Source organism: Naegleria fowleri (assembly GCF_008403515.1).
Source record: "Naegleria fowleri strain ATCC 30894 chromosome Unknown tig69, whole genome shotgun sequence".
In the NCBI taxonomy this organism is placed as follows: domain Eukaryota; phylum Heterolobosea; class Eutetramitea; order Acrasida; family Naegleriidae; genus Naegleria; species Naegleria fowleri.
In genome coordinates, this window is record NW_025408001.1 from 23,688 (window position 1) to 33,872 (window position 10,185).

General features: G+C 37.8%; 6 protein-coding genes across 6 annotated transcripts in view; 3 read left to right on the forward strand and 3 right to left on the reverse strand.

Moving 5' to 3' along the window:
• Positions 1-3, forward strand: part of FDP41_009458 (uncharacterized protein) — a gene marked incomplete at both ends in the record, with an annotated part of 447 nt that extends 444 nt beyond the window's left edge. Inside the window, one exon of the mRNA XM_044713418.1 lies at positions 1-3. This exon is cut by the window's left edge and continues 444 nt beyond it. Coding sequence (XP_044556969.1) covers positions 1-3 — 3 coding nt within the window.
• A 20-nt stretch (positions 4-23) lies between these two features.
• On the forward strand, positions 24-730 carry FDP41_009459 (uncharacterized protein; the record flags this gene model as incomplete). The annotated part of the gene is made up of 4 exons (XM_044713419.1): positions 24-32; positions 147-200; positions 295-369; positions 452-730. 4 exons carry the CDS (start codon positions 24-26, stop codon positions 728-730), a joined length of 417 nt encoding a protein of 138 aa, XP_044556970.1.
• Positions 731-870: 140 nt separating this feature from the next.
• On the reverse strand, positions 871-2,364 carry FDP41_009460 (uncharacterized protein; the record flags this gene model as incomplete). Its single annotated transcript, XM_044713421.1, has 1 exon — positions 871-2,364. The coding sequence occupies one exon, from the start codon at positions 2,362-2,364 to the stop codon at positions 871-873; it is 1,494 nt and encodes a 497-aa protein (XP_044556971.1).
• A 475-nt stretch (positions 2,365-2,839) lies between these two features.
• Positions 2,840-4,300, reverse strand: FDP41_009461 (uncharacterized protein; the record flags this gene model as incomplete). The annotated part of the gene is made up of 2 exons (XM_044713422.1): positions 2,840-4,019; positions 4,104-4,300. 2 exons carry the CDS (start codon positions 4,298-4,300, stop codon positions 2,840-2,842), a joined length of 1,377 nt encoding a protein of 458 aa, XP_044556972.1.
• A 1,960-nt stretch (positions 4,301-6,260) lies between these two features.
• On the reverse strand, positions 6,261-6,854 carry FDP41_009462 (uncharacterized protein; the record flags this gene model as incomplete). The annotated part of the gene is made up of 1 exon (XM_044713423.1): positions 6,261-6,854. One exon carries the CDS (start codon positions 6,852-6,854, stop codon positions 6,261-6,263), a length of 594 nt encoding a protein of 197 aa, XP_044556973.1.
• A 1,383-nt stretch (positions 6,855-8,237) lies between these two features.
• Positions 8,238-9,520, forward strand: FDP41_009463 (uncharacterized protein; the record flags this gene model as incomplete). Its single annotated transcript, XM_044713424.1, has 2 exons — positions 8,238-8,991; positions 9,165-9,520. 2 exons carry the CDS (start codon positions 8,238-8,240, stop codon positions 9,518-9,520), a joined length of 1,110 nt encoding a protein of 369 aa, XP_044556974.1.
• Positions 9,521-10,185: the final 665 nt, after the last annotated feature.

Below are 10,185 nucleotides of genomic sequence, written 5' to 3' on the forward strand. Positions count from 1 at the left end.
TGAAACAACAATGGATGTTTAATATGTGTGGTGTATGTAATATTTATTTGTTCAATATTTATTTCAAATTCAGGATTATTGTGTTCATCCAACATCTAATTATTATGGATCAACCAACAATGTGGAACGACATTACAAATGATTAGGGAGCTCTTGGACATATTTGTGTGTTCCACTTTAGCTTTACTGAGTATATTATTGTAAGTTTAGTGCATTCTTCAATAATTTCATAAATAATAATTGATATTATTGTTGAAATGATACTACACTGTGGTTGACATGTGGCACTCATAGCTCTATGGAACTCCAGTAGGCACAAGTGGATATTCTGGCAGATACATGATGGATGTTTATGATTACATTATTCAGGTTGGTTGAATTTTTCTCTTTGAATTTCACCTTGACATGAACTCTTTCAAAACTAATTCCTGCAAACAATATTCATGAATAGGGACATCACGAAACATACACTCCTGGAAATGTCAGAGGACTTTACTACAAACCAGGAGACATGACTTTCTTACCAAGATTTGAAGCATGTTCCTATAAATCAGCTCCTCATACCTACATGATGGAGTATGGAAGAGGTTTTCCTGGAGTTGTTTTGGGAGCCTGTTACCCTTTGGTGTCTGCTCTTTTTACGACTTTGGATTTCTATTCATTCTATCATCAAATTAAGGTAGTTTCAAAACACATGATGAAAAATTGGTTTTCGAATCGAAAGTTTTGAGCAACACATGATGATGCCTTCTCGGACAGTGTCACACCAATCTATATATTTTGTAGCTGATCTTTTTGGATTTATTTACTGAATAAATTACATATTTCTTGATGGTGGAGGGTTGGACAGCAGATATTCAACGGCAGCATTTACATTTCCATTGGTGGCCAAAAGAGCCTCAATATTTGATTGCTCGTCAAAAAAGCCCATTTCTTGGAGTTGAGAAAGCTGTGCGGCAAATCGCTCTCGTGGAGGTTGTGTATTGGCAGTTGTTGTTGGCATTTGTCCACCCATCCATGGATTGCCAAATAAGAATGGATTTGGCATTTGAGGAAAGCATTTCCTCCAGTTGTCGACGAAGTATTAGTACCACCTTGAGATTGATTCATCATTCCTTGCAATTGCATGACATGTTGAATAAATTGGGGATTGCTCAACATGGTTCTCAACATTGGATTGCTTTGGGTCATTTGCTGTAACATTGGATTTGAGTTGATGAGCTGATCTAACATTTGTGGATCGGAAAGCATTTCTGTCATCATTCTTTGCATGAAAGGATTGTTCATCATTTGTTGAACTTGTTGTGGGTTCATTCCGCCCATGTTTGGGAATCCCATTCCTCCCATGCCACCAAACATGTTTGCAAATGGGTTCGCATTTGTTGTATTGCCTGTGTTTCCAGTTGACGATGTGTTGGAAGAAGGTGGTGGTGTTGTTGTTGTTGCTGCTGTTCCTGTTGAATTATTTCCCCACATGTTGAATGGTTGTCCAGGTGGTACAGAAGTAGTGTTTGACGTTGTTGGTTGCTCTGGTGTAGTTGTTGTTCCTCTAAACATTTCAGTTGTGGCTTCGTGTAAAGGTTCTTGAATGTCGCTGTACATTCTTCTAAGAGCGTCAAAACCTCCTGGAAGATTTTCAATATTACTCATGGCTAAATCAGTGTTTCTCATCATTTCTCTCATGAGCTCTGGATTTCTTGCCATTTCCATTGCTCTTCTGATCATTTCAGGATCTTGAAGCATTCTACCAACTTCAGGATTATTTCTCATAATTTGTTGCATTTGAGGATTCGAATTCATCATTTCACGAATGAAATCTGGATTGTTGAGCATACTTTGCACGAAAGGATTATTCATCATTTGTTGCATCATGTTAGGATCTACATTTGGAAATCCACCTGCTCCGAACATGTTGTTGTTATTATCTCCACCAAAACCACCTAAATTTCCAAACAAACTGAATGGATTTTGTTGTTGATTGGGGGCGGTTTGTGAGGTGGTGTTATTAGTGGTTGTTGTGCTAGTGGTAGTAGAGGATGGTGGTACATTTGACGAAGTGGTGGTTGATGGTGGTGGAGTGGTTGTTGTTGATGTTGCCGATGGAGTGGTTGTTGAAGAAGTGGTAGTAGCAGCACCCGATGGTTTTCCTCTTACCAAATGAATGGTAAGCCCCTCTTCAACGCCATAACTCTTCAAAGTGGCTTGATCCTTGAGTACTTTTCCTCTATAGATTAAACGTTGATCGGAGGCCGGAATATTGGAATGACTCGCAACTACTTGTTTAAATTCTTCAACTGTATTGTCGAGATCCACGTTATCAATAGAGAATGTATCTCCGTTACTACATCTGATGGTTACTTTCATTTTCAATTTTCTAAATCAGAGAGAACGATGAAGGATTAAGAGATTTGACAACAAAATGGTTAAGATAATGATGATGAAATAAAACACAATCAATAGCAATTAATAATTATTTGACCGAACACAAGATACGTGATGATTGAACAATTAACAGTTATCCTCCTCTCTCAAGCAGAATCGGAATAGAAACCAACCTTATAACGGAACTTGGAACCGGTTTTGATTTTTTTTTAAATTTTTTAAATCTATTTTTGATCTCGAGTTTCCACCATAGATTTTTGGCTGTCTTGTCATCCTTTGGCTAAAAATTGTTAAATAGATTCTGTGAGGCTTAATATTCGTTGAAGGGTCGTTATCTTGTGGTTGGTCATTAAATATAAATTTAAGCGAATACGTTTATTTGTTTTTTGGATTCCTTGAAAGTAGCGGAGAGGTAAATAAGGGATGACTGACACCTCAATAACCATCTCAATTCGAATCATCTCTCATCCTCCATCGTGTCTCTTTCAATTTCGATATTATCTATTGGCTCATAAACTTCAATAATATCTTCAGAATACCATTGTTCAGGTCTTATAGTTTTTGGACCCGAGTTGAACATGACAATTTTTTCCATTTCTTTCACACAATCCGAAAGTTCTTCAACGTGTCGAACAATAAGGTCTGAACTTTTGCAAGTTGCATTGAGCTGCTTCTTCTTTTCACTCATGTCATTGGTTTTAATGAATTCTTGAGAGGAACATTTTTCCAATTCAACAAGCTCCTCAAGAAGTTGCATTGCTCTCTCGAGCGCCGAATATTCATGAACTGAATTGAAAAAATCAAGAAAGAAGTTCAACTGTTTTCTTCTCACTTCAATGACATTCTTGAGATAGAACTTCATTTCTTCAAATTCAAATATTTTCATATTCAAATTTCCCAAAAGGTCAATGAGTTTTTGTTGATCTTGTTCTGAATAAAAACTTTTGAACATGCACATCTGAACGATAATGTGCATCATTTCATCGATGAGAGGCTTCATTTGAGGCTGATTGCAATATAACTGGAACCATTGATGGATCTTTTTGAAATATTGTTCTGCTTTGATGTGAATGTGATTCTTCAACTTGCATTTCCAATCAATCAATGAAATTGGTTGAAAAGTAATGCTCTCATTAGAAGGTAACTTCTCGAAGGAAGTGGTGAAACTTTGACAAGGAAATGACAACCTCAATTCATACAAGAGACCATGCAAAAACATGGGCCATGCATTATCAGAGTGTAAGATGGTGATTTTACACAACTCATTTGGCTCCAACAAGAGCGTTCCATCCAAATAAGACGAATCGCTTTCCTTCGTGTTTGCTGCAGAAGTGTTAAGTATGATGGTTTCTGGCAATGTGAGATGTTTGAGATTTGGAAATGCAGTACAAATGGCCTTAATTAAGGTTGGTAATGGTAAAGATGTACTCAAGCCATAGACGGTAAGGGAAGAGACATGAGGCAATGGATTTTTTACAGCTGTTTTCAATGAAGTCCCATTCAAAAGGTACAGTCCTAAATTCGTGACAGTACTTGGCATGAATAGAATAGAATCCAAATCATTCACAGTCAGTGAAGTAAGTTCTGACATGTGGTTCACGTTCAGTTTAGGAATCTCCATTATTTCAAGAGAGTTTCTGTTCAATTTAGAACGCCGCAAAATCCCGAAATCACACAAATTCAGTGTTTTTAACTGTTTTCCAAAAGGGAACTTTACCTACAAATTAAACTCCTCTTCATTCATTTCACCCTTAAATGCCAACGATTCGATAGTGGGAGTTTTCTCAACAATGGAAAGCATATTTGAAGAGTCACGGAATACCAAAGTTCTAATGCCTTGTGATTTTACCTTCACGGGGCATTGATTCTCTTTCTGAATGAGTTGACATTTTTCAAAAGTTAGAGAATGAGAATTCATTCTCTAACTTTCATCATTTGTCATTTGCAACAGGTCGAGAATTTGAAAGGCATTTCGTTGTTGAGAACGACCACACGAAGCGTTGATCGTATGATCCTGTTCCGTTGTCGTACTGCAGCTTTTTGAAGCAGCTGCAACTCACAAAATTCCCTTTCAGCCTTCTAAAAAAGCTGCGTCTGTATTTTGACGATGATCACCATCAGGAGTGCCAATACATGGCTCTGTCAGAGATGATTTTGATGTCATACAGGTGTTATTTGAATAATCGGCTAGTAACATCATGGGTTGATAGTTGCGAAATTATTGTTGTTTCTTCTTGTGGAGGTTTTTTTTGTGTTGGGTTTTTCATCGATGATCATGCGTCGTCTCTCGAATTCCAAGCAAGATTTTCATTGAGAATTCCCATCGCTAACTAATTTGAATTCAATGTGAAGTCCTTATTTGATAAAAATAGAAAAACTTATTTCTTCGCATTCATGTTGCAACAGAGTGAAGCCACATACCACCGTTCGAATCCTTTGGAGTTCGAAAACCTGGCAAGAATCAGAGCGCAATGTGAAAACCACTCCTCTTGCATTGGCTTTGTCTACTGCAAACCCCAAAGTCATACAAACAATTCCCTATAAGAAGGGCCTTTGAGTTGGCTTTCTGCGATACGAGTGGATGTACCTGTTCATGGATCCACTCCTGTCTATGCGTCTCTTCTCTTTTTAAATGAAAGATAACCTCACGATTAGCTGCTCAACCTCTGCCAGTCCATTCATGTGTGTTTTACGAATACTTTACGAATGGCACATGTCGTGTGTATCATGGTGTCAAGTTGTTAAACGAGACAACATTCGTTCTGTTCTTGTGTCCTCTGCCTCTATCCAAGTCAGTGACAGGCGCCTCAAATATAGAGACCTTCCTTAGACATGATGGGTCTCAATATGTCAATTACCGAAAAGACAGTGTGGTCTACCTCATTGTGGTGTTATCCATAATTATCCAAGCATCATTAAGCATTCAATTAACGATGGAGATGACAGTTTCTAACAGAGCGCACAAAATTCGTGTGGACAGTTGCAGATTGAATGAAAATAGCCATGAGGACGGCGATTGAATCAAAGCAAACGATCACGCTGTCGCAAGTTGAGATATGTCCATAAAAGTAGCCGAAAAATCTCTTCCATCATCCTTTGAAACGAGTCCTTGTGGAATTGTAGAACCATTTAAGAAATGTCCAAAATGTTCATGACCAACCGCACTGCATTAAAAAACACCCATACCGCTCAAAATGGTCTTGATGGATTCAACTCTAGAACATCCGAATGATGGTGAGAGGACTACTAATGCCGATATCCTATAAATTGAAATCATGGCCTCATAATCATCCAAAAATCATAAAAACAACAACTCGAATCTACTCGTAGTCAATCCTTAATTCCAATAATAATCATGGGCAGCTGTGCAAGTGTAGTGTTGCATTCTTCCAACTCGCTACTTCTTAAGGGAACGGAAACATCAGAGAAAGTGGAGGTGGACTGGACGGCCTGTGAACTCTCTGATGGCCGTCATTCCCCATCTGTTGACTCTCATTCCTCTTCAAATAACAACATTGTGATGATGCAAGGACATGAAAAAACACTGGTGGATTCTCAAAGAGAGGAGGAGGAGATGGATTCCTCGAGTACAAATCAGACAGATCACACCATTTCTCATCACCAAGAAGACGATAATAACAACTGCTCTCTACTGAACAAAAAAGAAATTCCTTAATGAAGCCAAACCCAGTCCATTATCGATCCATCCCTTTCATTATCGTTTCACAATCAACACAATCTCAACTCTCAATTCAAAATCGAGCTAAACCTTGCAATGCTTTTTCTCTGCGTACCAGACGATATTAAATCGTTGTAATGTTTCCAACCAAGGTAGCTTTTCTCAATTACCTTTCCTTTTTGATGAACATATTAACTTATTACAAATTAGAATTTCTAATTTCCTCCTTCACCCGTGTCAATAATTTTCCTAGTAAATTCAATCCTTTCCAATTGTTAGGATGAGTTTCGATGGCATCCTGTTCTTTCAAGCCAATACCCCAAATGCAATCACTCGGTGAAGCTTCAGCCAAAATTTTGTCTCCGGTCTCCAATAATGCTTTTTTCAAGTGTTCATTCTGAGTGAATTTTGCAAGCAAATGTTTATAAACCAATTCTTCTCGATGTTGTTGCCAAACTTGTTCATCAAAATTTGAGACTAGTCTTCCCAAGTTTTTTGCAGTTGATGGACTTGTTGTTTGCAAAATTTGTAAAGCAATTTCATGATCATCAAACAATATGGCTTTCTCATACATCATTCCGATCTCTGTATTTTCAAATCTATTGCCCGATAGAGTATACGGAGCCGTATGCCAATTACTAAATGGTGATTTATCTTTCCAAAAGAAATGATACTTTTCTGAATTTCCGAATTTATCGTACGGTTTTTTCTTGATATTGGCTGTGAAAGAGGAGCCTTTGGATGAAGAACTCGATGATGACGATGAAGAAGAAGAAGAAACTTTTGAAGGCATTTTTCAGTGGAGAATATTCTGGAACAAAATGGAACAACCTAATTGATAGATTGTTGTTATGTTTTTTGTGAATCTTTAATTTTTGTTCTTTGAAATAATTTCTCTGACATGGAAATTCCAGTTGTTTTGAATATTTGGACTGAAAAACATGAAATTCCTTGTAATAAAGTTGTTCAACTAATTTTTTGCAATAGCAACAATAAAATTGAGTTGGGTGATAAACTGAAGTAATTCTGGCGTCTTTCCTTTAAATTATTCATTCCAAAGGTCGCTACGTTTACAATGTTGCCTAACCATTCACAAAAGCAGTCCTTTTACTGAATCAGATCATATACAGCATAATTGTCAACGTTCATTCACCCCATTGGGTTCAATGTTCTACGCGATTATTTCGTACAATCACCCCTAGAAAGAAATGTCTGAAAGGCCTTATTTGTGGTCTACTTTCACGATTGAAATAAATTGAAATAACAAGTGACAAATTGGTTACGAAATAGATCAATTTACAGCCCCACTTTTACCATAAGATTATCATCATTTGACAATTGTCATTTTGATTGCTGACAGATCCTGAGGGCATAAATTTAAAAGGCTTGTGTAAGATTATACAATTTGGATTCTCGTTTTTCTATTTGTTTCGAATCAAGTGAAACATGTTGTCGTGTGATACGGCGAAACACCACTTTGAGACCTAATTTTGGAGATCTTGCGTTTTTGACGATCAAGAGAATAATTGTTACTTTTTTGAGAAACTTTTTCGGCTAAAGAATGAGATAGGGAATCCAGTTCTTTGGTCAAACCAATCTCCAATGGAACTACCCTGCCCAAATGTGTGGCTTGAGTCCAGTTCATGCGCGTGGGCGGCCTATCAAACGATTTGGTTTCTTTACTTGAAAGAGAGTTTTCACAGGTGTGGTTTTCGATTTTGGGCCAACGAAGATAGGCTACCTGCTGTCAAATGCCACTTGATGTTAGGAAGAAAACTATAAATGCGATTGAGGAATGAATTTCTGAGTGCATTTCAAACTCGAGAAAAGTGCTTCACAACCCAATCACTGCCTTCTGTCAAATGCCAAATCAGCAATCCATGGACACGTTAAAGAAGAAGAATCACACCACCAGCAGCAACAAGAAGAAGAACGAACTTGCTGCTGTCAGTAAGAACCGTCAACCAAGAAAACTTCGAAAGCAACTCGACATTCTTGATTTCAAAAGAATTATTTCGAACTGGATCTGAAGAGCACTTCTGGTGATGATCATGTCCCTTCAGCTCCACTAGAAGTTCCACTTCTCAAATTTGACATCCTTTCCACCTCTATTCATTCCTCTTTGGATAAAGAAAAAGCCAAAAGCTTGATGAAGAGATTTTATTGTCCAAAACGGATGGAATCCTCTGAACCAACCACAACAACTTCTTCTTCCTCGTTGATCTCCTCTGTTGTGGATGGTTGCCCTGATCAAGAGATTTCACAAAAGAAGAAGAGAAAATTGAATCAAACAGAGGAGATGCATTCATCTTTGGATCAGATGAATTCAAACTCATCCACACCACCACTCCGCAGTGAGTGCAACTACAAGGTGAGAGGCGAGCAATCGCGATGTGGTGTTTCATCTTCAAAATGTTTGGACAAGATGACTTGCAGTCGTGGTCATGATAGCTCCAACCAAGAGTGTCCATTATTACCTTTCATGTCTCAACAAGTGTCATTGACAGAATATTTGAGCATCATTAAGCGACTGTCTCATGTTCCTGACATGCAAGAAACAAATCAGCCATCAATACAAGTCCCATCGACCAATGAAAACCATGATGACAGTTTCGCACTTCTTTCTCCTTTTACCTCTTTACAAGAACAACAACCACCATCCTCCACTTTTGATCTGTTTCCTAATACCTCTCAACAAATGCAACCACAACCATTACCTCAACTACAACAACAACCATTCCGAGTACACCCACTGAATCAAGTCCAGCAATGGTATGCTGGAGAAGTGGATGTAACCAACAACAACAATACTTCTTCTTCAAGCGCTTGTTCTGTTCATTCCTTTTCTCACCACAAAAACCTCTCTGAATTGGAATTGTATAATATCAATAACCACCACTCCAACAACAACAATTTCATGATTCATGAAGGTAATTGTGGGTGGAACAATCAAACCTTGATGAATACCTTTCCCATAATCTCTAATACCAGCATGGCAAACAATTCTTCCACGTATAAAGTTTCATTTGTACAACCAGATCGAGCCACCGACACACAGATTCAAGAATCAACTCCCCCAACGCATGAACACTTGTTGATTCAGAACAACCAAAACCTCTTTCCAACTTTTTGATCTCTGGTCACCTATCTTGTTCTTCTGATACCACTATTGATGCTTCTTCATTGTCGTCAACATTGGATGTGAATGCCATGTTAAAACAAGTACTTGTCCAATTATTAATGGAAGCAATCACTGCAAATGGTAACAGCAATGAAGCGACTCCTTCTTCTGTTTCATTCGATCACTCTATGCATGACCATTCGTCTTATCTGAACCTTTCTGATGATGCCAATTGGACACCAGTGGATAGTGATCAATCATCATCGCCAAACATTAGTGGAAATGTCCATTCTGATCCCTCTCTGGGTGATTTCATTGGAGACGACCAAATCATGTGAAAAACACTGTTTCCCAGTGGAAAGTACAATATCAAGATGAATAAAAATTGAAGACATTCAATACTGACCTTTTACAAATTCGAATTCAATTTCAGCCAAACTAAAAACAATTAATAATCATTTCCAAAATAAGGGTTATGATAGCAATGATACATTCTAGCTTGATAACATTCGTCACTATCTTCAAAAACATAACCATTGCATTTTAGAGCTTCCATCTCAAGTTCTTCACCTTTTTTTGAAAGTTTTCATTTGCAAAATGTAATGCGAATCCTTTGTTCTTCACTGCTGACAGAATGAGTTCCTTGTCAGATAATAACATGATCTTATCGAAAGGACACAATGGGAAGACCATCAAACCTAAGTGCATTGCCATTTTGTCTGACAGCTTCCAAAATCACTTCCTCATAAAATCGCTCTATTCCAATAAAAAAGGAAATTCAAAAAAAAAATGAAACGAAAACTTGCTGACAAGCTCAAGTCATCATCAGCCAACAACAACAAAAATTCATCATCGGAATCATCTACAAACAACAACTCAGCAACAAGCCGCGATAGCAAAACAGAGCAGAAAAATAACTCTTCCTCCGAACGACGCACCTCTAATGATATTAACAAAAAACAGGCAAAGAATGATTGTACTTCCGAACCTCCACGAAAGAAAA